Raw genomic sequence first — 27,073 nt, forward strand, 5'->3', positions numbered from 1 at the left:
ACACACACACATATATAAGTGTGTGTGTTAAAAAAAAATCCATCCAGTGTTTGAGAAACTTGAATTTTATTTAAACTTGAAAAATGACTTTGCCTTAACTTTTCTACAAGACAAGCATAGAGTTTTATTTCTTTTCAGAAAAGATCCCCAAAATGTTAACGAAGCGTGAGATGTGGAAATATTTAGTCACACCAGACGTCACAAGTCTTACTGCGAGAGAGAGAGAGAGAGAGAGAGAGAGTACAAATCTAGCAGCGTTTCCTTTCTTTTCCTACTTTTTGTTTTTTGTTTTGTGTAAAATGTATGAAAAATCTTGGGTCGTTCTTTTGGTTTCTTGTTCAATAGTTTCAGGTTTTTTGGTTTTTTTGTGCAGGGGGGTGGGGGTGGGGGGGGATAAAAACCTTGTAATTGCAAATCTAGTCAATACTGTATTAAATATGTGCACTTTGAAGTGTGTGCTTTGCTTGTACAGATGTAAATACTCAGAAAAATATAAGAGGTACCTTAAAATGATTATAAAAATATATTGATCCTTGTTAACTATAATGTCGCTATCGAGCTGGATGTAGAATATAAAAGAAAAAAAAAAAGACGTGATGTCGTGCGTTCGGAGATATTTTTTCTTTAACTACTATTGTTTTTCAGTTTGGGTGTGCTGAGTTTGATTCCTGCTCCGCTCTGCAGTGTGAGCAGATCATTTATTGTATTTTTTTTGTTTTCGTTCTTTCATTCCTTTTTAAACTTTCGCTGTGGGTTCGGTCGCACCTGGATGCTCAGGTGCGACAGTAACCCCGCCCTCCCTCTCCTCAGCGTTCACAGTCTGTGGTTCCGACAAAGCCGAGTGTCCACCGGCATCCTCTTCGAAGCTCTGGCTTCTTTTTCTTTCACTGATTACAGTTGATTTTGGGGGAATTTTCCTCACAGTGTGTTTGCTTTTTGGACAGTCTGAATGAAGGTTTTTAGCAAAACAAAAACAAACAAAAACAAAGCACTACATGTTGGATATTTACTCTGTTTTTGCCATTGTTGAGTACTCTGCTAACAGTGCCAAAAGATGAGACGTGACATGAAAGCTGCAGCTAAAGGCATTAATTCAAAACTTTAGGTAACACTAATACTTAAGATGAGATGTTCATGCATATGCAGCTCAGTAGGCTATAATCAAACTGCACTGTGTCCACATTGGTCGGGCAGCATGACTAGACTGCAGCTTTTATTTGAGAATATTAGATATCCTCGTTCTGGCTCCAAATATCCACCAACTCTGCTTAACGATGACCATCTGAGGGCTTATTGGTTTTTGTCTGATGAGCTCAAACTCTATTTTCTGCTTTCTGTCCATATTTTAGGATGAGTGAGTATCACAGTTTTGGGGGAATCAGATTTCAGGAAATGAAAAGTCTGAGACCAGGAAGCGATGAAGCTAGGTTAGCAGAAAAACACTGGTCGCCTGGCTCTGTCATGTTTTAAATCTGTTTTAAATTTCACTTGTCAACACATTTGATTTTTGCACATACACCAGTTTAAATGTGCGGAAAAATAAATAGAAACCAAATAAATTGCACATTTCTGTTGTTAGTCAGTGAACAGCACAAAAAAAAGGCAACTAAACCTCACAAATCTTTTTGTGTGGCAGACCGATTATTGGTTCTTACGTGTTTTGTTAGATAAGCCATTTTTTGGTTTGTTTTTCACAAACAGAGCCACGTGCTTTATTATAAAGGACAGGCAAATACTGTTTATTTAATGGGTTTCTTAGAGCTTTGTTACTGATTTTTGGATTTATCTGTGATAAATCGCAGCGTTCAGATTGTACCAACCTGCACAGTTAGAGCCAGAGATGATCTTGAAAAGCTACTCAACTTCCTCTTCACCTGAAACTGAACAAATTTTGCTGCAGACCAACAGGGGGCACCCTGAGTGAACCAGAGTGAATCAAGCAGGTTTTGTAGTTTTCACAATCATTGATAAATTGTCAGATTAGAAATAAAACAGTTGGTGGGCTTTTAGACCTTGCCCATAAAATTCCGGCGTTCGAATCCTTTCAGATTGACTGGATTTACGACAGGAAACACTCTTTTGATGGTTTTGGTTTTCACACAATAATGAGATGTTAGAAGTGTAGATAAGCCACAGTGGAAACTTCAGTGTGCCTATAATAAGCAGCTGGTCGTGGTGATGCCATCAGGATACCATGGAGGTGGTTCATGCTCCACTGATGTCTCTGGCAGAAACGCATTTTTCTACAGTCGGAAACCTGTAAAAATCTAAAAATTTAGCTTTTATTAATCATTTCAACCACTTCTGTCAGAAACATGGTGAGGGGAAATGTTTACTGGAAGTTCAGAGAGTGGGAAGAGTTGTTTAAGTCCAATCTGACCAACTTCTGCAAATGTTGAATTCTCAGTTTATCCATTTCTCTGTGCGTTTGGGTCGGGGTCCAGTAATCCCTTTGGTCTGATTTCATTTGGTAAGCCTTTCAGATGCTGGACAGAAAACCAGAGCTTTTCAGACAGAAATCAATAAAAAGAAAGCCTGAACCATCGAAGCTGGCCAATCAGCAGCTAAACCGACTTTGACGTACCATCGGGCGGATGCTGGTTTGCTGAAAAGAGGGATTGTTGGTGGACACTTCTTGGTTTAGTCGAGGCGATGTGATGTGAAGCTTCCCAGTGAGGCACATCTTGAACACTCGGCACTTGAGGTGGGGGATTATTGCAGCCTGCCGCCAGGTGACGACGAGTCTCGGGCCCTCGGATTGTGCATTTCGTTTAAAAAACAAGGCGACTGTTTGGAGTCGTCATTGCGGCTGTTTGAGATAAAAGTTTCCTGCCCAGGTGTCGATGTGAGCGCGAGACATCCAAGGAGCCCAAAACCATTCGACCTGCTCTGTGCAGTTTTGTTTTTTTTCTCTTCAGATTAATGTTTGTGATTTCTTGTTCATGTTCATCAGCTCCAAGATTTCCTCTACTGAGAAATAAATGTACAAATGTTTTGTTTTTTTCCTATGTGCTTTTTTGTTTGTTGGGGGGGGGTTAAAGGCTCAACTGGAATGAGAGTAGTTTACCTTGTTCAGAGCGATGTTTCTCACGTACAGTACATTTAACACGCAGTTTGAGATGTCTGTTAAAACCATTTGATCACATGTGGACTGCAGTTCGATGTGGCAAAGAAAACCAATAACCGTGCCATTATACAACAGTCGTTTAACCTGTACATACATAGCTGAGCGCTTACCGTCTCGGGCTTTTATTTTTGTTTTTTACTTTAAGATGTGATTTTCCTGTTACTGGAAGCCTGGAGACACCTTCAGTTTGACACCAGTGACTGCAGGAGCGTTTTTCACGCGGTGTAACTTGCGGTGGATCCCTCGCCTGAGGTCGAGGCGTCTTCTGCCTCTGGTGGCCTCGAACTTTGAGAATACAAACTGGGCATCTCTGAACTGTGAATGTGTGCATGTGTGGAAAAAAAATAAAATGTACCACCCAGCTAATCCAGGCCGATGCAAAAGTGACTCTTTCCACAAGCGGGGTACCTCAGACTGGATGGTACCGCTTTCAAAGGGATCTCTTATTCTGGCGGGAAAGACACCGCGAGCTCCGCGCCTCTTCAGTCTTGCCGGCGTTCATCCAGATGCTCAGCGGTGGCATTTTTGAAGGAGCTCCCTTTTCCTCGTGGACTTCTGCATGGAGCGTCACACTTCATATCAGCCTGTTGGTCGCCTCAGACCTCCTTCCTGTTCGTCCATTTTGACAGTGCCATTTTTTTCTTTTTCTTTTTGGTTTGTGTTTTTTTGTTTTTTCCTCCACGAGGGTTGCATCTTGTCATTTAAAAAAAAAAAAAAAAGACCCCCTTGTGTTTTTGTGTTTTCATTTTGTTTTTCAAAGATGTATAACAATGAATGCACATCAACTGACTGGAAAAGGACTCTATGAACTCACTGTGGTTTAACTCATTAACACTCTTACCATGCTACGCTAACAGCTGTGGACAATCGACGACTCCACCGTGTTGGGGTTTGGACAGATAATTTTGCCTAACGACACCTTTAACAGACGTGGAATGGAGGTTTGCGATCAAGAGGGCTTCTCTCTATTTTTTTTGTTTTGTTTTTTTGTTTGTTTTTGTTAATTTTTTTTTGTTTGGGTCTTTTCTTCCATCGAGACTGGAATCAAGCGTACATGTCAGCTATAGATAATTTAAGTTACTCTTGTGTCATGATGTAAACTGTCTAATTTGGAGAAAAAAATGTAGCTTACTGAAAAATAAAGATTTAGGCACTGTTGAGGAGCTGCCGTGTGATTTTTTTTTTTTTTTTCTTTCTTTCTTTCCAAAAGGTCTTTTCAAACCTTTCTTGTTAGTTGTTCCATAATTACAGGAACTACAGTCAACATAGAGAAAAATTACACCAAGTTCTTCCCCATGAGCGGGGGGGGGAAAAGTGAAAAACCTTTTTTTTAAGCAATACCTTGCAAAAAAAATCTGATTGCCTTCAGGATGTAAAGTTCAAAGTGGCACTGTTATATTGTTATAAGCATCAATATGCATCACTCAGAATCGGCTGTTTGAACAATGCAATCCAGGATAGAAAGAAAATATCTCTTTGTCGCTGCCGAGTTTTGGCTTTTGGGAGAACTTTTAGAAAAGCCTGATCGTAATAATTCGCAGTAGCAAAGAAGTGTGAAAGGCACAGAGTCGTTCTCAAGCATTACTCTGAAAGGAGGATGTTTCCAATTTTGGCGATATTGTGATAAAACAGTGATACGTTGTTTGATGTGACGGACCATATCCTGGTGTAAAATGACTGGAGCTAATGCCATCGAGAGTATCTGTTTAACCAAATAAGGTTTTGAAATCCATGGAAATCCCAACCATCGCTTTAATGATTCTCAGCGGTGGGGGAGGGGGCAGCAAATTTTTTGGGGTGGCCGGAGCCCCCTTTGGTGGCACCACTGCATGAAGGTCTTTAAGAAGTGGCTTTAGTTTAATTTGTCGTCTTTATGTCACAGGTAAATTGGGTGTTATCTGCATAGCAATGGAAATTATACTAATAATATAAACAAACAACACTTGTCTTTCAATTGAAAACACTTAAGATGTTGTATTTCTTGAACTAATCTTATCTAGACTTCGAACCACGCGGCCAACTGAGCTCCTTTATTAAGCCAATAAGGTGAAAAGTGCGTGCAGTCATGAATAAAGACTGAGGAGTTGAGTTTGACAGGATGGGCTGTACCGACCAGCATGTTCCCATCTTATCCCCCTGTGGTTGGTTAACTTCTCACTTCCTGTTAGCTACTCGTCTCTAGTGTCTGGTGTTTAGTTTTGCTTCCCTCCCCCGTCTCAGTGTCTTTGATCATCTTCACCTGGGTCTCGTTACCCTCCTGTGTCCCCGCTTACCCTTTTCTCTAGATCCACTGCGGTCTTCCCATTTTTGTCTCAGCGTTTGTCGTCATCCCCATGTGTTGTGAAGTTTTATGGTTTAGGTTTGAGTCTTAATTTCATGGAGTTAATTCTGAATAAACTTTTTTAACATCTGCCTGCCCGTGAGTGTATTTGGGTCCCTTTGCCTGAAATCCATGACCAAAGTCCAGCAGGAAGAAACGCTACATAGCGGGTTATAATCTCCACATAAATAATATTTTTAAATAACTGGATGTCGTGTAACTTTTAAACTGCTCAGTTAATTCTACCGTCTGTTATATTATTATAACACTGACAGCAGCAGAGAAGTTCTTAGGAGCTTTAAAACAGAAGAAATGTTTAGATTTTCACAAAGTAACTGAAATATTTTGAAGTTATTTACAAAAAGATGTGACACTGTGTCACTCCATTAATGATGACTGAATAAAGTATCACCTGGATGCTTTGTTCCATTAAAAATGAAAACAAACCCTGTTTCTGGTCTCCGTTGTTGGTCTTCTTTTTTATTTTGAGCTCTACTTCTGGACACGGCTGTGAGGAGCATCCATAACGAGTTTAAAACAAGCTGCCTTTGATTGGTTAAATAAATGTCCACATACTGTGAGTTAAAAGCATCTGGGCTTTAGGAAGTTCCTCTGCGTCTTTGTACAGATGAGAGCGGAAAGCCACAAGATGGCAGCATGCTCACAGAGGAGGACCTTCTTTTCTCAGCTCTGTCCTGTCGGATGAGGATGATCACAAAGAAACAAGCACTTTATTTATTTATTATCCAGCTGTGATTCATGGTTATTACACACAAACTACTAAAAATATTTCCAGATGTTTTTATTGCTCATACTAAATTTGTTTAGTCTGATGTTCATGACTGGATGCCAACATTGGCATGGTCCAAGTCAGCCTGCAGGTAGATAAATGTGATTAGGAAGGACTGAACTCACTACAAAATAAAATATTTGCTTACATCCATGTCTTATACATTTGTTGTATGGATATCATGCAGTGATGATGCACTAATTAGTGGATAACATAGACTGTATATAAAAGATGTAGCTTACAGGCTGTATATAAATCCTTTATTTAAACAGACATGAAAAATAAAGGCTGGATATACTGAGAACACGTTGGATGTGGGCGTGGCTGTGACCACCAGAGTTTATTGTATCCACTAGAGGCGCTCCAGCATTATGCATGTCGAGGTTCCCATCATTTGAAAAGTGCACATCATGTTGTATCCAGTAAAGTTTGGAACTAGCGACTGAGACCATAAACCCATGAGGGAAATGTCCTGAGGTCACAGAGAAGTCCCCTCAGATGGTTTAATGATTCACAGAGTAAAGGATCCAAACACAGGCCACAGGAGACCAGGGTAAAGTCCAAAATCTAAACCTGTAATCAGTCTGAGGTCACAGTCAGGTGGGCAGTCGAGCATCCGTGAAGCAGGAGAGAGCATGATGAAGGACAAACTGGAGCATGAGAAATTTCTGAAAACTTTCACTGCAAGTAGAAACGACAATTTGTCAGGTGACTGAAGAAAACAGGGTATTTATATACTGTGGAGGGTGATTAGGTCATTGAATACAGGTGGAACTAATGAAAATTACAGAGGAAAAACCATAGACTGTGACTTTTGAAGCCTCAGTTTCAGCATTTTGGCCACTGCATTGCTGTTTTTTTTTTTGTGAAGCTGGAAGTGACCTCATGTGGATGGGATTACTCTATCTTGCTGGTTTTGCGTGCTGCATCCATAATGGGCTTGGGTTCAAAGCACAGACACTGATACCTGCAAATTTCTGCAAAGTAACCGAATAATAATCTGAATTTCTGTCATCGAAGCTGAAACATAAACTTATTAGGTGATCTATATCACAAAACAAGTTGTTCTACACCAAACTCGATCATCCACGCCTTTATGGAACTTGCTTTGTGCACTGGTGTGCAGCCATATTGGAACAGGAAGTGGCCATCCCCAAACTGTTCCCTCAAAGTTGGGAGCATGAGATTATCCAACAAGTCTCGATATGCTGGAACTAAGGCTGAGCCCAACTCCTAAAAACAGCTCCACATCACAATCCTCCGATTATTCAGTCAGACAAGTCCCGTTCCCCTGGCATCTACCAAACCCAGACTCTTCCATCGGATTGCCGGATGTAGACGTGTAATTGGTCCCTCTGGAGAACACCTAACATTACAGTAAGTTGGTGACCTGTGCGCACTATATGCCTCAGCATCCGCTGATCCCACTCTGTGACTTTACGTGACCTAGCACTTAGAGTTGCTTCCACTGAATTCCACTTTTCACTTTTCCACCTGAAGTTAACAGTTCGGTTGGGTGACTGAGTACTTTTGAATATAATGTACCATTAAGCTCCATCTGTCGTCTTTTACCTATATGTAATTTTCTGATTGAGTGGGATATCACTGAGATATCTCTGCTGCACCTAAATAAACATTCACCTAGCAGACTTTAAATGAGTGAATGAGTGATTAAATTTCACTGAGATAAAACCGAAAACAAACGATCAAAATGTGTTTCAGCTGTGATAATCTTTCTAATTAACCCTTCTTTGATCTCTTTTCTGCATCGCAGCCTCGCAGACTACTTGTTCAAAAGCATATGAACTACAGCTGACATTTATCCATCTTATCAATTAACATAAATGACAGAGTCAGGTTAACAGATTGTGTGTGTCTGTGTGTGTGTTTGTGAGAGAGAAAGTGAATGTGGCGCCCTCTACCGGTGTGTTGTTCATGGTGTGAAAATATTAAGCAGCACTTTGTTTTCATTTTAACTCCTGAAACTTTGACTGAAAATCGATCGGATTAAAAATATTGATTCCTGTGAGTTCAGTCGTGGATCTTTAGGATCACCTAAAGGGAAATTGTGTATGTGAGGCGCGTGAAGGCGGCAATAATTAAGAGGTGTGAGACAGGAAGAGAACAAAATCTGCATTCAAAATAAAAGCACAGCACTGGGGTTTGGATCTTTTGAATTTATTCATCTCCCAAAGTTGTTTCAAAAAGAATTTACTCTTACTAGCTATCAACATACATCCGATATTTTTTAGCAATGCATCATATTCTTTACTTTTAACAGACACACACTGGTGAACCGTAACTTGTCAGTATAAACGAGGTAAGCAGTGAGAACAAACCGTAGAAAAAGGAGAATGTTCAAAATAAACAGTCAAAATCTCCAAAATATATATATCTATAAAATCAGTCAGTAAATAAAATGCATTTCAATGTCTCAGTTAAAAATAATTACATAATCATCCTGACGCCTTTCTTTGAGTGTTTTAACTAAATTCAGATTTTTTTTTAGCCTGGATTGCTCTTGCTTTACCTATTTTTATTTAAAATAAGGAAACAAGTAACTAAAAATATTAACCTGCTTTTATAGTCATATAACATTTTATAACATACTTTATTCTGGAAATTAAATTAAAACAAAAATAAAAATCCAAGTATCACAAAAGTAACATTGATTTATTTTTTAATCTATAATTTATTAGCTCGTAACTTTTAGTTAAAGCCAGCCTGTGAGTCTGATTTACTCAGGTTTAAATTTGGAGGGTGTGAGAGCCACAGGCAGCGGACTGGGCAAAACAGTTGTTTTCTACAGTCATTGGTCTTAACGCTGTGATCTTATTTTGAAAATACAGGTTCCGGTAGCAGCTCTGCAGTGTTAGCTGTAGCTTGACGCTGGTTTGCGGAGAACGCGCAGAGCCGCTGCCGCACACGGAGCGACGCTGACGGACTCGGTGTGACTGACTTTGGATTTTTGTGGTTTGTGGAGCAGCGTGGGGACTGGAAACAGGGAGAAACAGCCGGAAAACAGATATTTAAGTCGGTTTGGAACGGCGGAATGGCGGACCGGGACCCGGTGCCGCTTCCTGCGGAGGTGCGGGCCAAACTGGCCGAGCTGGAGCTGGAGTTATCCGAGGGTGAGTACTTGGGTTTCACCGCGGAGCTTGGCGGCTCTGCCGGGGCTCTGCTGCTGTTGTTGCTCTGGGACTGTTTGTCCTTGCTGAGTTTGAACTGCTAGGAGATAAAGTGCTGAGCTCCAACAAGTTCAAGTGCATGTCTGTTCACACGCACACACGCTGCCACAATGACTGCTTTAACTGATCTGGATTTGGATGCAGGAGATGTGGCAGTGAAATGGAAACAGAGCTGTCACTGGCTGTGGACAGACTACAGTGCTGTTAGGGGGTTCTTGGATTGAAAGGAGATCATTGCAGGTTCACTCCCCCACACTGACACACAACGTCACCTGACGCCAGGTATCATGGGAATAATACAGATAATAGATAAACATCCCATAAAGTGCTCTGGATGAACTGGAGTGGCTGCTGTGCACCAGAGCTCCACGGTATTGTTGCAGTGAAGCCTGCAGGGCTCCTCATTATTCATAGACTGTTGATTATCTGAAGGAGTTCATCAATCCTTACTCTACATAGTGTCCCAGAGTCCAAACACAGCCACTTTACAGCCAGCATTCACCTTTGAATCCAGCTGTACATCACCTTTTAACACTTAACTGCTTTATTTTGTCTGCTCAGGTTTTCAAAAATTCCCTACAATAATTCCCCAGAGTCAGGTGACGTCTCCAAAATCCACACACATCCACGCTGCTCTGCTAATTCCTGATAAAAATCAAAGAATATGTGTCATTTTTACCCCTAATCTGTTGATCTGTGCATGAATCCTTCCATCACGGCTGATAAACAACCCATAAAGTGCACTTTGAAGCCTCACTGGAGCGCAGGAGGCACACAGCAGCCTGCTGTGGGGATATCCCGGGAATTCTGTGGAGGTTTGTGTTTGTCAGTAGGAAAGTTGTTGTCAGAGAGGTTTTGTTATAAAATCCCGTTGAGCAGAGCCCTGCACGCTGCTTAGATGGTGCACAGGCAGCATGCAGCTGTTAGGAGACACACTTTTCACATGACACACCGCAGCCAGGCAGCCTTTTCTCCAGAGAGGCGATGAATGATTCCCATTATATTCCTGCGCCCCCCCAATAACACTACAGCATGCTATATCGGGTTGTTTTGCAAGATACTGAAATGCAGCTTGGGTATTGATTTTCTCATTAGCCCCCCTCACCACCACCTCCCTCTCTTTCTCCCCCTCCTTCCTCCTTGTTCTTCTTCTACTTCAGATTGATATGTCACATTGCTGCAGACTCACTCTCAGCCTGGAGAGTATCATAGTGTCATATTTCAGCTTCCTGCGAGCAGTGTTTTCCCTGCTTCTCTCCGAGGCTTTGTGAGGCTCGGCCATGTATGGAGAAAGAAGACGGCACAGAGGAAGAGGGAGGGAGGGAGGGGAAGAGATTGTAACAGCTGACTCTGAATGCACACATCGCATTTTAATGTTTCCACCGCTGCTGCTGTGAACGCTGAAAAGATGAGACAAGTAGTGGTGATGAAGAGGAGGGATGGATGGGGCGGGGAAGGTTGCACATATAAACCACCAACTCGGAGTTCCTCCAGTGTAAACAAGTGCGTCTCTGGGAAACGGGGTCAGATGCCCCGCTGCAATATTTACATGCTTTGTTGATGGCGCGAGAGTCTGCGGTGGCGGCGGATGCAAAGCTTCCCCGCGTCCTGCAGACTTTGACCTAATTTTTCAATTTCCACGCATCATCCCGCCTCCATGCTTTGAAGCCTCTCGCCTCGGGGGAGTGGTGGCAGAAAACGCTGTTGTCAGCACTCAGGTGAAGGCAGAGCTTCACAGGGACCTCGTATCCTGCTGAGGAGCCCTTGAGCAAGGCAGTACACCCTCTTGTTTCCCCCCTAACTGTCATCAGGTGGTGGGAAGCATCCTCAAAGTGCTTCAGGTGATGGAACAAACATCCCCTTTATACACTGCATGAAAATGCTCTCTGAGGAAGTATGAGGATAATGGGTCATATACCTGGAGGATGAGTGCCTTGCTCATGGGCACAAAGTTCCTGTAAAGCTGTGTCGACACCTGGATGCTCACAGTGATGTGGATGGCAGCACAAAGCAAAAAAAATAACCTCTGCTTTTTCTCTCAGCCTGCCTCTCTGCTCAAACCCTACCAACAGTTCCTACATTTCCCAGAATTCCCTCTGTTCTGAGCACCATCAGGGCACAGGTGTGAACTTGAGAATGAATTTTAAAGCCTGCTGGGCGGACGCTAGATTGAGCAGCGCGGTGAATAGTTGTGATTGAGATAAAAGAGGAGGCGACCTCTCACTCGGACGCTGACCTATCGCATCGCTGCAGTGCATCCTGGGATAGCTGGGGCTCTTAGTGGTCTGTAGTTTTTGCAGGAGACCTTCTGGGTGTGGCACAAATGTGGCATGTTTTAATAATAATAATAACTTTATTTGTCAGACTTGGAGAAAATAGAAGCTTGACTGACTTCTCCCCAGTCTGAGTTTAAGAGCACCGCTTTCATTTTGCTGCTGGATCTGATTTTGGAGAAGAAGGGCTGGGAAACGAATGTCGCAAACACCCTCACCCTGCAGGTCTGCAGCCTGGACACGGTCCTCACAGAGACAGACACTCCCGCTGAAACACACAACCCCGCGCTTGTCGTGCAGCTGCAGACTGACGGGCTGTCCTCAGCTAATCTGGCTGCTGGCTGAATATTAAGCTCTGCAGTCCAGCCCAGATAACAAGCTGTCCATCCCAACACACTGCAGATTACACACACACACACCAGGCTGACCTCAGCTGCTCTGCAGTGCTCGTGCATTGTTGTCTCTGCTGTAGTTTTGATGCAGATTTAGGGTTGTTTCCATTTTCTTTCATTATGCGCTGCTCCAGCTGCCAGGAGGGCACATGCCAGTCAGCTCTGTGGGCATCTCGTCGCCTGTAAACAGCCCAGGAAACATTAAACGCATCATTTCTCAGTCCAGTTTTTGGAGTCTACCTTTGCTCAGGCTTGCTCCGGGTACTCCTGCTTGTCCCAAAGTCCAAAGACGTGCACATCAGATTAATTGCTGATAGGAAATTGTCTCTAGGTGTGAAAACAAACCCTAAACTAAACAAAGACAGACTTTTTCCACTTTTGACACATTGTCTCAAACTTACTCTCCTTGACATCAAGGAGAGGGCGATTCTTTGCATTAGAAAGATTCTAAAATTAAAGGCATACCAGTCTTCTGGTCCGACTTTTCCGGCAGCTACACATTTAACGTTCCACATCCACAATGTTTTTTTTTTTTATTTCTTTATTTTTTGAAGTTTCCTGATTATCTGGTTATCTAATAATTTTCACAGGTCTTTGACTCTCCTCTGTGCTGTCAGCCGTGTTGAACTGATACACGATGATGACTGTCTAATTAATTAATCAGCAGATAATTGAAGCTCTTGCTTTGGCTGCAAACGTCCAGCTGCTCGCTGACCTGTTTGGCACGTTGGGTAAAAAAGTGAAAGGCTTCAGCTCGTTTCATTTTTTAGATTTCGAAGGGGCGCGCTCGTGCAAAAGCGAGCTGCTTCATTGGTTTGTAAGTGTATTCATCTCATGGCAGAACGTATTGAAAGTTACTTCAGTGTCACATTTCATTGAATCGAGAAGTGAAACCCTTTGGCGAGCTTGGGCTGATGTTAAAATCGCTCTTGCTTCACTCACATCTGGTCCTGATAAGAGTCCTGTGTGAGACTTCGGCAGTGAGTCTGTTATTCTGAAGCGCTCACTCTTCCCTCTTTCTTTCTTTCCTGAAAGCTCGTTCTGTCCGTGGCTCAGCAGAAGCGCTTCCTCTCAGCTCTGATATTTGAAAAGGACTCCAGTGTTCCTTCTCTGTGATTTATCGCCCGTATTTCGACCCAAAGGCAACAGGTTTAACTGACAGAAGTGTGAATCTGAGCGTGAGCAGTCTTCTGGATCTGTAGGGCCGTTTCCCAGAATTCATCTCTCGGAAACGTGGGCCACCTAAGTTCACGTGGTTTAAAGCGGATCTGAGGTCTGAGTGCTGTTTGGAGCTAGCACTGCGTGACTATCAGTTTTCCACAGGGCTCTGGTGCAGTTTAGGGCAGTGCTTAAGGCTTTATGTCGTGGCTGGTGAAGTCTTGAATAATTCAATCTGAGGAAACGGAGATCTGCATGTGAATGTGCAGAATCGGCAGCTTTCTGGTGAACTCTGAGTTTGAAGGCTTTAGTGGCGTGTGGGTGCGAGCTTTCTGCAAGTGACCAGCAGAAGTGGAAGTCCTGGCCCAGATTTCGCCGTCTGCAGTGAAAAGTCTGAAACGGTGGCTGTTTCTGCACATCGGCCGGTGGCTTCCCAGATTTTATTGACTGAATAATTGTTTTGTCCATCACACGAACGGTTAAAGAATCAATCATCCTGCAGCCGACTGATCCTTTTAACTGTACAGGGCAATTTCTTCCACCGTGATAATTATTATTGAGTTTCAGCCGCAGGTCTTTCGGTTTCTTTGCAGATGAATTCGCTTCTCGGAGTTTGTCAGAACAGGATGTGATGTGACGTTTTTGGCAGATTTTCAGAAGCTTCCTGCTGAGTGACAGCGTCTGTGCAGAGATGGAGCTCTGATCCTTCTGACAGCTCGCTGTGAATCAAGATCTTCTGGGAAACGCCACTGCTGCGTCCAACCCAGCTTTCTCCTTTTGAGTAATTTGAGATGTCATCATCAGAAAAAGGGAAGGCGGCGAAGAATGCACGCAAATAAACACGTTTTTTGGTTTGTTTTTAAGAGCTGTGTGCAGAATGTCCAAAGACTGCAGATATTTATTTGCTGAGCGAATCCTGGAGGTGTAGCTGCTGACTGTCCAGCTCGGTTCTCCTCTTCCTCTCGCCTTTTTTGTTGCATTAACGAAAATCCCCCAAAAGGTAAACTGGAAATGTAAATGCTGTCACCGGGCTCAGATAAATGTCTCCTTCTCTGCGATTCTTTGAAAACGAGCTGATTAATTTTTCATGAAGCGCAGACAAAGATGTCATTTTCCTCCCTAACAGCCTGAAGTGAACCGTGGGATTTCTCAGTGTTAATAAAAGGCCACACTCTCTGAGCCTCCCGCCTCACAGCCTAATGTATTCAGCCGGTGACATTTTACTGAATCAGGTACAAGTTATGGACTAAAAACTGACACCTTTGCATTTTCCTCTCTCTCTTTGCCTGCAGCCTCACACGTCTTCTATTTAATTTTCTTTAAACTTTCATTTTCTTTTAACGGCCAGAGATTCAGGTGGAGTTCACAAACTCTGACATGTGGCTAAAATGAATGAATTCATTCGGTGAGCTTCCATCAGAGCTGGCCGGAGGCCCGTTTCTGCTCTGCAGTCTGTAGTGATGCAACATGTGGTGCACACATACCTTTAGACCAGGGGTGGGCAACTCCAGGCCTCGAGGGCCGGTGTCCCTGCAGGTTTTAGATGTGTCCTTGATCCAAAACAGCTGATTTTGACCCAAGGTGATATCTAAAACCTGCAGGACACCGGCCCTCGAGGCCTGGAATTGCCCACCACTGCTTTAGACAGAGGAATTAACTGTATATTTACCTGTATGTACTCAGAGTCCAGATTAAGGCTGCCATCTATCATCTATCAGCATTTGCAGAGAGTTTTAGTTCCAGACTAAATGACCAGTGAAGAAGTTTTAACTGCACATTTAATCCCTGCGATGTGTCAATATAAGAAAAACAGCACAACTCAGTTTGTAAATAAAATCTAAAGAAATCTGTCAGCAGTGTAAAAATAACAGAAAACTAATTTCATGCCTTCATCTGCTGAGATGATCACTGACAGTGACGAGGCTCTGATGCCCAGGGAGGAGCCTGGAGCCCGTACCTCATTAATGTCTGCACTGCAGTCGAACGTCTGAGATTCAAGGCGCGGATGTTGCTCTGATTACTGCAACAGGTGGGCGCCGCAGCAGCAAGTGATGGCTTTACACTGGCGGTTAAAACCAGGTGTGGTCCGACCTTCGGACTGGAGATTGTAACAGACTCTGCAACGTAAAAATGAATCACACACACATACAAACATACCCCTCCGACGCTGACTGAGTGAATACTCAATGATTGTGGTGAAGTTTTAAGTCGAGTTGTCTGCAGAAGGAGTTTTATTTACATCGCTGATGACACTGATGATGTTTACGTGGACTTGAGTGTTCTGTGATGACTTGATACTTTGCTTCCCTGATTTCTTTCTCGCAGTCAAACCAAAGTTGCTAATCTGAAAATTATTTATCAGTTGACCAACAGATCGTCTCCATCCGACCCGTCACATCTAGAGGTCCTAATAAGTCATCAGAGGGCTTTTTCATGTTGAGGAATCTGAACTCTGATGACTTTGCTGATGTTCGGCTAAATTAAAGTGTTTCATGAGTCACCTGTGCAGCTGCAGATTTTTAAAAAAATTTTCCCCTTGTAAACTTGTCAACATGCTTTAATTCATTTATCTAATGTGCAGCCTGTTTTCTCTCAGTCAGTGTCCCCTCCCCCCCTGTGTTTTATAAGATGGATAGTACTGAGGGGTTTTTTTTCATTGTTTTTTTTTAGCACAAATAGAGTCAACTGAGCAGACTGTACATAAACGATGGCAGTAACAACTATGATATTGCTCATTTAAGTGCCGTTTTGAAGCATCCGTGTTTACATTTCCGCTTTGTTTCTTTGGAGTCTGAAATGACTGTTCAGATAGCAGGGTGGTTATCATGATAAGGTATCAGGAAATGTTAGCAAGTGTGTCCAGATGCATAGTTGTATCACAAAGACACAGATACCTGCTATAGTGCTACACTACACATACACTTCATACATTTCAGCAGAATTCTCTGATAGTTGAGACCTTGAGTTCAGACTCCCAAGGTCAGGTAAAGCCTGGAAGATGGCTAACTGCTAGCTAACTGCTACAGCTAGCTAGGAGCTAGCTAACTGCCACATCTGTAAAAGTGCTTCAGGTGTTTAACTCTTTCCTCCATAAAGACGACATTTGACCACCTCCCCTGTATAATGAGTTTTACACCTCAGTGTGGATCATTAACGAGGTTTTGCGATCTTTTGAATAGTTTCTGGGATTTTTGAAGGCTAGCTGCGCAGCCAAACACCACCCTCACTAACTTCTGATCCACAGTCATAGTCAAAGACCTGAAATGTGACAGAAAGCACTGATTTCAGAGCAGAGCTTCAGGGGTTACTGCTAATAAACTTTGAAGGGTTGAAAAGTTCAGATTATTAATGATGGATGTGCTGAAAGTACTTTTCATATCAACTTTTCTGTCCTTTGTGCACTTTATCCGCTTCCAGGAACAGCATCTCTGCTGGTTTCGAGCAGCTTCTACCTCGTTGTTCATGATCTTAAAAAACTGCTTTAGTTTGCTGCTGTTCCCCTCCTTCAGGTAAAGAAAGCTACATGCACTATTCTCCTCGCTGTCATGTCACTTTAAGGGCTTCGTTTTTTCCTCTCTGATGTTACATTTAGTCTGCGGTTCCTGTCAGCAGAGCTGAAACCACACATCCAACTTTTCAGAGATGAGACATAAATATCAGTCTGTGTTTGTGCAGTGGTCACAGCGACTTCCCCTGCAACATAACATCTCACCTTTAGACCGGCAGTTGCCATAGAGATGTTATTTTCTCTCCTCCTTCCTGGGAGATTATGGCCTGTGGGGATGGAGGGAGGCTGGTTCTACCTTAGAGCGCGGAGCCTCTGTCACACGGCAGGGCCGTAAATTCATATTTGGTGTCTTCGTCATCTCCCTCGAGCGATATGAACAGTGATTCAGGACTCCACACGTGCAGTCACTTGACGTAAATCTGCCGGCTGTCCTCGCTTGACTCCCGCCGGAGAAATATCCGCTGAAATTGCCTCTTTATTGCAGACGCGGCTGCTGTTAAAAACAGTCTCAGGCGAGCAGCACTTCAGATCCAGCGAGGTGACGCGAGCCCGAGATGATCAGCCTGTCGAGCTGAGCAAACACAACGAATTTACAGCAGAGGAAATACTCCTCTAGGAAAGGAAAGTTGTTATTTTCTCATTCCTTTTTTATTTTTTCCCCCCTCCATAGTTTCAAAAGCCTGAAGGGTTATAAAACATAAAGCTCACTCGGCGCACAGGCGAGCACGTAAAAACTTTCCGCTCCGGGAAGAAAAACAAAATTAAAGTGATGTTTTCTTTCCCAAACAGCGGCGCTATCGATTCCCCAGAGCATCGTCTTTACACACAAACACTTTCTTAGCTGAATGCAAATCATCTCTCTCCTCTTCCCCCAGTGGCCCTTTGTTGTTGTTCTTTATTAAAACGTGTTCTGGTGCTGGCGAAGGTCACAGAGAGACTTGCACAGAAGTGCACGCATGACGTGAACGAACTAGAAGCAACGAACTTGCTTGTTGTTTTTTGAAACGGGCAACTTGGTGAAGTGACGGCTCTTAAAAGTGTAAACGCATCAACAGAGAACTTGAATGAAAACACAAGGTTGACAGATACGGCTCCGCCTCCTCCTCTGTGCAGTCCGTCCACATGTTTGTCATCAGCTGTCATCCGAGAGGCGGGTGGCTTCTCGCAGGAGGCGGCCGCATAAATATTCATCTGGCCTCACTGTCAGCATCGCAGCACAACAAATCTGAGGGCTGGAAATGTCAGCGGGTCCAGCGGGCGTTTGTTTCTGCCTGCTTTAGGTTGTCAGTTCTCGGCAGGCGGGAGGAAGACAGGTTGACGTCCGGTCAGAAAGCCGGCAGGAAAAGCAGATTGGGCTGCAGAGGCTGCCGAAGGTGATTTGCTTTAGCGGTGTTGAGGTGGAATTAAGTGGAAAACTCGCTTTTTTTTTCCAATTTAACCGAGTGCCGACTGTTGCTTGTCATTGTAGGCAGAATAACACGAGGCAACCTAAAATAAGATGTCGAGACATTTCAGAGGTATTTATGTGACATCTGCAACAGAAAGCGCTGTAGCAACTTTGTATCTCAAGGAGCTGGAGCAAGTGTAATTATTATCCAATCCTCCCTCGGGCCTGCATGAGAGGAAGAAGAAGAAACAGTGGCCAGTTTTCCTTTCATACAGTCTGTGATTCTGACCTCTTAGTTCATTGTGAAGGATATGCAGACAGTGAAACGACAGTAAACACAACACAGGCTGGGCTTTACGGTGAGAGACCTGAGAGGATAAACAGGAGGGCTTGTGGTGTCCTTTTAACGAAGGCCATATCTTGTACCTCAGCTAGGATAGCTGTCAGCCTGATCTTCTTCCATGAAGTTAACTAATGCATGTTAAACATTTCACATGTAGAAAAAACATAAAGAAGCTTTTGTTTTTAAAAGCTTAAAGACTCTTAAAGTTTGACCTGTTCGTATCTTTTGACTACGGTATGAGCTTTGAGTGTATCCCACTCTAAACGAATACAGTGTAATTTAGCTTTATGCTTGAAGTGGAAAGAAACTCCCTTGAGTCTCCCTTTTTCGCCCTCATTTGTCTTGCTGTCTGCCGAGCTGCACATTTTTCTCTCTGCGTTGAAGAAAGTTGATAACTCTAAATGTTCTTAGTATCCACCGCCAGCAACTTTCCCAATACGCCAAGACGACACTGTCCACTGGTTTTTGGACTGTAGCTTTAAAGCTTGAATTTTGGACCATCCATCCACTGCAACTCACCCGCTTCATTTAGCTTTATAAGTCATTAAGTTGAGCTAAGCACCCTTTTCATACATAATTTACAGCAGTCATAAGCCTGCATACAGTTTTATTGGTTTAATTATGCTTTGAAGTTATTATGAAACGGTAAATTAGCGATAGAGACCATAAGCGTTTTTGTAGAAGGTTGTAAACATGTTTATTTCTGCTGTAAAGTTGGACATTTTAACTGTACAGTCTGTGGGGATTGACTTGCTCTTGGAGCCAGCCTCAGGTTTTTGCCATCTCTCTCAGAAATTTGAGAAAATGATGCAAAACGAACAACTTTCGCTTCAGAGGATTCGGATGTTTCTGGTTTATTCAGCTTGTTCCTGTTTCTATTAATAATCTGTCAGTTCTCTTTATGATCATTAATAGCTTGTAGCAAGTAAAAAATCTTTTCATGTGACCGCTGTCAAACAAAAACACGACACAAATGGAGTCTACGGCCTCAAACATGTAAACAAACCAGTGTGGGGATTCCTATTTAAAGCTACAGCCATTCCCAGTTTTCCCCCTGAGTCTGGACAACAGAGGTAGAGACTGTAAAGTTGGTGTGACCTAAAGAGTCACAGCCGATTATTGAGAGTGCGCCATGTAAATAAACCAGAACTGTGCTTTAAAGCATCCGCTTTCTTTTTAGTTATAAAAACTTTCAGATAAAACTCGATGTTTTGTCTTCACCTCAACATTTCAGAGCACTTAACCTTTAAGATTTCATCAGAGCGCTCGACATGTTTGAAATGAGAACTGAAGACGGCACATTTAAGCCTCCTCTGCGTTATCTGAAGGGAGATGGCATTTGTGCTTGCTCAGGTGATTTGTAAAAAGTGGAGTAATGGGCTTCGGCTGCTCCATCTGCCATTAGAGCGATCGGAAGACCCCCCCCAATCAGCATTTTCATTTGCTCTGCCTCCCGCGTCTCTCCGATCAGTGTCAAACCCGAGAGCTCGGCTTTAAAGCTCGACGGCATCTGGTGAAAAAACCCTCAGTCACCTTAACTGGCTCCAGCGAGAGGGCGTTGATCGTAAAAACTTATATTCTCCTCCAGAATCAACTATTAATGAGCTGAGTTCCCAGACTGTGGTGATTATGCGAGCTGCTCTGTGGCGTAGCTGTAGTAGATTTGGGAGTGTTTATTTGGAGTTCAGGCCTGTGTTTTTTATATGAAAGCATTTTCTGGGAGCTCATTCTTTGGCTTTGTGTAGGGATGCAGAAAGGGGTTCTGGGTAACGTATCATGCCGTGCATATCTGCAGCTTGTTGTGCCAAACGCTCGGTTAATAGGAAAGTTGTTGAGTGGAGCCACACCGTGAAGGACTGTTTTCATTATTGATTAAGGCTGAGATTATTTACTTCCTCTGTTAATTATTTTGTGTAGTTGGTGCAAAAATAGCACAATGGTTTCCAGCCACTCAAAAGATGCTGTATATCCAGTTCTGAAGGTGCGTCCAGCAGGTTTTTGGTGTTTTTGCTTGACGATAAGCGGCTTAATTGATCATTTATGTTTTTTCTCATGATTTTTCGAGTGGCTAGTCATGTCAGCTTTAAACTGGGTTTGTTTTCTGCATTTGTAAGTAAGAGCTGTGCTGCATTTAGGGTTTTATAGATGGAGAACTCAACCGGGAGACATGAAGATGCATAAGGGTAGGGCTGATGTATTGTTAAAGTGACTGCTGAGCACACTGGTGATTGCACAGGGCTTTGGAAGGCAGACGCTACTGCAGTATTCAAGGCGGGTGGTGATGTTGGCGGGAGCCTGGAGATGTTCTTTAGTTGGTAAAAAGCAGATTTAGAAATCAGTCTGATAAGTAACAAGTCCAGAGTGACTCCCACGCTGCTGGACTTTGAACACAGTAACCTAGAGCAGCTATCAGCATCAAGGCGGAGGTCAAGTACTTTCCAGAGCCACAACAAAAGGCGCAGTTTTATTACTATTAGGTTTGAAAAGATGAATTGAATCCAGATTTTAATATTTAACAGAGAGCTGACAGTGTACAGAGGAGGGAGGTGATTAGAGGAGTGCTGAGATACAACTGTGTCGTCAACAAAACAAATAACTTAAGACCTGGAGACCAGTCTTTGACCTCCTGACAACCTCCTGGTGAGTAAGAAATGCATATCTCCCAACCGGTTAGTGAGTGGTTGCTGCCTGTTGCTAGGTGAGATGTGTCGCAAAGAGGGCCCTGCACCAAAAACTACCTTGTGATTGCTTTGCACGGCAGAAGTTGGCAACCATTTGGAGACAAGTCGGAGTCTTCCATGCAAACGGCAGCAGCAACCTGCTGCCAAACAATTCAACCTCACGTGGTTGTCGGTGGTGCATTGTATACCTCTTTATGACCAATTGCATGCTAGCAACGGCTCCTATGTGTTTTTTCCCTTGTCACCAGTGATTGCTGGGGACGGGTTTGACTGGTGCCATAGTCTGGTGCTTTCTTTCAAAACACCACATGATTCTCCTGCTCACAAGGAAGGACCAGTGCTACAGCGAGGTTTGCAGTCCAGACTAGTTTATTTTATCTTTCGAGGCTGAAAATGTATGGGTGGGCGTGGCCAAAACGGCAAACAAAATATTCTAGAAAAGAAAAATAACTTGCAGGTCTCACCTTCTTGCCTAGCATGAAGAGGAGAAAAGCTATTAAAGGAAAAAGGCTTCGCGCTCCTACAGCTGTCAGGTCTAAGGAAGGTTTAAGGAAGATACTTAGAGTATGTACAAAACAAGCAATTAAGCTTTTCTAGATACAGAAAACCTGATCACACAATACTACGCACTATCCACACAGCATGGTGTGTTTAGAAACAGGAAGTAAGTCAAGCCGGTCCATCTGGGTACCAGTTTAAAGTGAGCAGCTACAGTCTCCTACCAGTGGTCGGCTAAAGGTTACATAATCAAAAACACAGAGAAAAATGAGCAATGTGTTTTCTTCTAATACGTGGTAGAAAGACGAACGTCTCACACAGCCTTTGTTTCAGGTTTGCAAAGTAAAGGAGTTGGTCCACTGGTTCTGGACCAAACCACTGTGAGCCACATATGTGTGGCTTATGTCCTCCTTGTAATTTCTACCCAAGTCTGCTTTGTGTACCTACATAAAGGGAGAAGTCATAATTAAAAGAAGTCTGCAAAATTAAGAAAAAAACAAAACAAGTCATTAACATAAAAAAATATATCGGCGTGTTCTTTCTGTCCCACTGGAAGCGTGCGATAGGGGGAAAAATCATAAAAAGTTAGAGCAGAAAGGGGGAAAAAACCAAAACCGCAAGTATAGAGCAAACATTTCTGACTCGCATGAGACCTCATTATTTATTTGAAGATAAAGGCAGCACTATGTTACAGGCTGTCTCCAGAAATCTACGGAAGCCAGTTCAAAACCAGTCTCACTCTATTTATCTTTCATTTAGCGTAGATGACGCTAATGTAAGGCGATAATGCACTAATGTAAGGTTTTCGACTTTCATTTACAGCGGTTTAAGATAACAATCAGGACCTCCAGTATTTTGAAAAAGTGGTTCTTTCTTATACGGAGTCGGAGAACAATGAATCTAATTAGACCTGAAAATCAGTTAAAAGGTATTAAGATTGAGTAGAATGCTGCGGATCGTAAAACCAACTAAACTTCTTCTTCTGCGTTCTGGTTTGTTAAACGTGGCACCATCGCTGTCTCTCTCCGGCCTGTATTTTGGTGGATGGTTTTGACAAATCTTTATTTGGGGGGTCGAATCTGTTCACGAGGATCTCTGTGAATCTCTGTGCACGAGTTAAACCATTATTATTGGATACATGCCCGGTTCTTTTTCTTAATGGGAAGCCGGCAGCTTCTCTGACCAGCAGCATCCGGCCGGCTGAGCTCGACCACTAAAGGCCGTGCAGGGTTAATCCTGTCAGCCTGTCCGGGAGAGTTTACTCTCTGCCCCCAGTAAGATCACTTAAACTCCCCATCTGTCTTCTAAGGCGGCTTATGAAAGCTGGACCGCAGGATTGCATGCATCAATACTACACACAGTACTACTGCACGTATTTGTGTATTCAATTGTTTTGAAGAAAATAAACACACGGAGCTGGAAAAAAAGTCTTTGCCTTTTATTGTATTCTAAAAATCTTAGAATTGGAGCCAGTCATGTTTGGGTGTTTTGGTCTGTTGAGTTGAGATATTTCAGTCAGTTTAGAGAAAATTGAATCAAAAAATAAAATCTATTATGACCTCCTTTTATCGTCAGAAATGGTCTGACTGGTCGTGGACTTTTGAGGCTTATTTTTTGTCTTTGGGGGGTAAAACAAACTTTATTATGAATATATTGCCCACTTTTATTTGTACTTTATACTGTATGTATACATATACTGGTCATGCTGGGTTGGGGAGATAAATACATCAGCTAATAGCCAGCTGCCTCGGCCCGTTTCTGGTTGTTTTTTAATTTTGTCATCTTATTTGATGGTTTAGTAGCCAGCTTTGAGGGGTCGTCGTTTTTACACCTTCCAGCCATTTATTTCCAAAGTTAGGGAGCGATCACCTGATCAGCTGTCATGCTACTCGTGCTGCAGACAGCAGCTGGAGTTTCTCTGCGACTCGTCAATGAGTCTAAAAGTAATAAAATAAATCTGAACACATTCAGTGAACGAGGTTTGATCAGCTGTCGTCTGTTTAAGTTCAGCCTGCCTGTCACAGACGGAGAGAGAGAGCAGTGGTGCCCTGGCCAGTGGCGGGTGGTTGTGTAATATATCAGAAGCAACAGTTAAACATCAACTTGTGGAAAGAAAAATCTGAATTATTAGTCAGATTAACTAGTGTTTGTGTCACTCTGACCTTTAAACGCCGAGTTCCTTCCCTGCACCCAAGACAATGAGTGGAAACCTTTAAGTCCACTACTGTTTGTTTTCACATGTTAAAGATCTGTTTCATTCTGTTTACCCTCCTTAAGATCCAGATTTGTAACGACTGGATTCTCGTCACCCAGCCTTGAATTTTCTACTGAAAGTAGAGAATTGGAGTCTCTAATCTCTGCTGCTCCTGTCACGGCTTCAAGTACCGTAACTGCTGTCGGAAAAAATTTCCAACAACCGCATGCAGCTCTGCAACTGTTCTCTGCCATGTTGCTTCTCAGCGAGGTGATGTCACCGCTTGAGCAGGCAGGGTTGGGAGGGGGATTTGGGGAGGTGATGGAGGAGTGTGTGTGTGTGTGTGTGTGTGTGTGTGTATGGTCGAGGGGGGGAGTGTTTCTGCCAGGTTGCATCATTAAGCTGCTCAGACAGGCACTTTCAGCCCTCTCATGCCTGTTTTCGTCCCTCTTCGCCACTTCCCGCTTGTTGTCGAGCCGGCGAGGGATCTGCTGCTCAAACAGTGAGGTCTTCAGGGGTGGAGTGAGTGGGTGGGTCGGGGGGTGTTGGCGGGAACGAAAAGGCAAATCGACAACCCTCCTGCTCTCTCGCTCTGAAACTTTTTCTTCATCACGCGACACAAATATTTGCCCAGGATGATGCGTTTCTGCTGCTCGCTGCTCTCCGGCCTCCTGCTGCTCGCTGTAACAGTTTAAGTTTCAGCTTTGACCTTTGACCCCCCGCTAACCTCTAGCTGTGATGAGGGTTTACCAGTGGCTAATCAGCACCAGCTCCTGCGCTGTTATTCCAAACTAGTTTTAAATGAAGGTCCAAAACTTTCCCGGCTTGTTATCAAACGCACCGCTGTGTCTGAACTCCGAGAACAATACTCATAGTTAATGATCACAAGTCGGCGGGGAGGGGTGGTGTCGGCTGCTGAACTCTGCCCAAGTCAGGCTTTGGGGCTTTTGTGTGCACAGACAGCGGTCGGCAGAGTCGGACAATGAGGCACTTAATCCGTTTAAATAGTACAGCTTTATTAGATTCACTGCAGAGGTTTGAGATGTGGAGCTCCCGCAGTGATTGATGCGGTTTGCCAGGAGTGACGCCGAATTCCAATTTTGTTTTTCGGCCTTGGCAACGGCACCGATGCCGTTCCACCCTCATCACTTTTTATTTATGCGTCTATCAGAGCTTCGTGTCCTCGGCGGACTTCCTTTGAACTGTTCTAGCTGTTGCTTTATTAAACAAGAAATCGTTTGGCCGGTGCTGCTTTTACCTCGTTTGTATGTCTGTGCATTTGTGTCGACACCTGCTTTAGTAACACGGTGCTGTGTTTGCTAATGTGTCTGTGTGTTGCAAAGATATTCAGCAGTGTGATCACAACAGCGCAAGACATAATCGTCAAAATAAAAGTAGATGGGTGTGTTCTGATCGATGTGCACCAAAAGCTAATACTACTTTTCCATATTCCAGTGTTTCTGCAGTTACAGGAAAATCTGAGTAAAGTTTGAACACAGTTTCTAGTCTACGATCAGTGTAATTCCCTGTCATGGAAAATTAAACCATACTATTACTCTGATTGGCTGCCCAGGTATTTTAGTGGGTCATTTTAGCTGCTTGTTTTGCTCTGATTGGTGGAGTGGATCATCTCTCAGACCTCTGGTTAGAGCCGTCGTCCCACTCAGAGTGGATCTCCAGAGCAGATCAGAGTCCACATATGTCAGCTGCAGTCCACGATGATGGAGCTGAAGTTCATCAAATCACAGGTGGGCGAGGTCTCCTCACAAGCCCATCCCAGAAGGGTCATTTATTTTGTTTTTGCAGTTAAATCTGAAACTACCTCCTCTTTGCGAAGCATGACCGGACACAAATAGAGGCTGCACATGTGTTTGAGCGCGTTCCTCTCTGCAGACAGACACAGCATCTTTGTCAGCTAGTTTCTATCCGCAATGTATGCTCGCCTTTCATGCCAGTCTGTCCTGTGAACTGTCTTCAGTGCGTCTCTACAAACACTGCTGGCCTGTGACTCACCCGCTGCCAGCCGCCATGCTTTACAGGGAGCCTAAGGTAAAAAAAAAGGCCTTTGATGGAGTTGCAGTGTGAAAACAGGCTCGGCCTGGCCAGCAGAGAGCGTTCCTTGTGATCTTGTGGCTTTCTGCTTTTTGGTTACTATAACAAACAGCTGGTGAGGCCTGTTTGAATTTTCTCGAACAAGATACCATCACACTTGGTGCTTTCCTTATGTAAACAGTCTGTACAGCACAGTGAGACCGCAGCATACCTTCAGTTAAAGGTGTGATAAGAGATAAATCAGCAGGTCTGAGCTAAAGCTCAGTCAATAATTTAAATCCTACAATAATCAGAACTTTTATTAAGGTGTTAAAGTTTTATGAAATCTGAGTCAAATGTAGGATAATTTTAGAGGACGCGACGTTCCGATGGTTCTTTGTGAAACAGATATTTCCAAGTGTCCTCGGGATACATCTGGGAGGCAAAAAGGTTTTTCTTTTTTTTAAAAACCCACAAAAACTGACACAAATTTCACAAGGAGAAAATTAGGAGCTTGGATTTGATGACAGTTAGATTCTATTGACGCCTGCAAACAATGGAAATAAGTATTCAGAACTTTCTTAGCTGGAGCTCCAGATTTGGAAAACAACACAGACATTTATTTGCAGTCGGATCTTTGGGTCTGAAACTCCTAAAAGCTGTTTTTCGGTCACAGATGATTGTGACGTAGACGTGAGGTGCAATCAACTGTCAGTAAGTTATGTAGGAAAAGATTCTTGGTGGAGGTGGAGGTGTGGTTTTTAGGCAAGATGTAGTACTTCTTCTAAATGTTGGACCTTCCCCAGAGGACATAAAATGTGATCTGGTCACTGATGTTGATCAGGGTTAATTTTAGATCTAAATAAAAGGCCATAGTTAGTGCAGAAATGTCCTTAATAGACCTTTCAGAAGTTTTCTAAATGTTAAGATAAGGGAGGTAGAATTTAATGGTCTAAAAAAACAAAACAAAGTCTTTTAAACATGATTAGTTAAATGTCTCCTGCTTTAATGTTGACACGCACTCAGATGTGGATCTGTTTCCAACACGTTAGCATAAACATGTGACTGTTGTTGGACACTAACAACGATGCATTCGCTGTCGGCTATTGCTGAAGCGCAGAGGTCCAGCTGTAGGAGCTCTTTTGATGATGACCCCACAAACTCCCACAGCAGATACAAATAT

General features: G+C 43.2%; 1 protein-coding gene across 6 annotated transcripts in view; it reads left to right on the top strand.

Annotated features, from left to right (window-relative positions):
• The first annotated feature begins 9,125 nt into the window (after positions 1–9,125).
• The window catches only part of LOC146647574 (disco-interacting protein 2 homolog C), a 195,635-nt gene continuing 177,687 nt past the window's right edge, over positions 9,126–27,073 (top strand). For all 6 annotated transcript variants that reach the window (XM_085388739.1, XM_085388742.1, XM_085388741.1 and 3 more), the window contains exon 1: positions 9,126–9,368. In XM_085388739.1, the coding sequence (XP_085244865.1) occupies positions 9,290–9,368 (79 nt within the window). In that variant the 5' untranslated portion in view covers positions 9,126–9,289. The remainder of the gene's footprint in view (positions 9,369–27,073) is intronic.

This window comes from Rhamphochromis longiceps, linkage group LG18 (genome assembly GCF_057381845.1).
Source record: "Rhamphochromis longiceps isolate RC_006_pf linkage group LG18, R_longiceps_female_GT1.1, whole genome shotgun sequence".
In the NCBI taxonomy this organism is placed as follows: Eukaryota; Metazoa; Chordata; class Actinopteri; order Cichliformes; family Cichlidae; genus Rhamphochromis; species Rhamphochromis longiceps.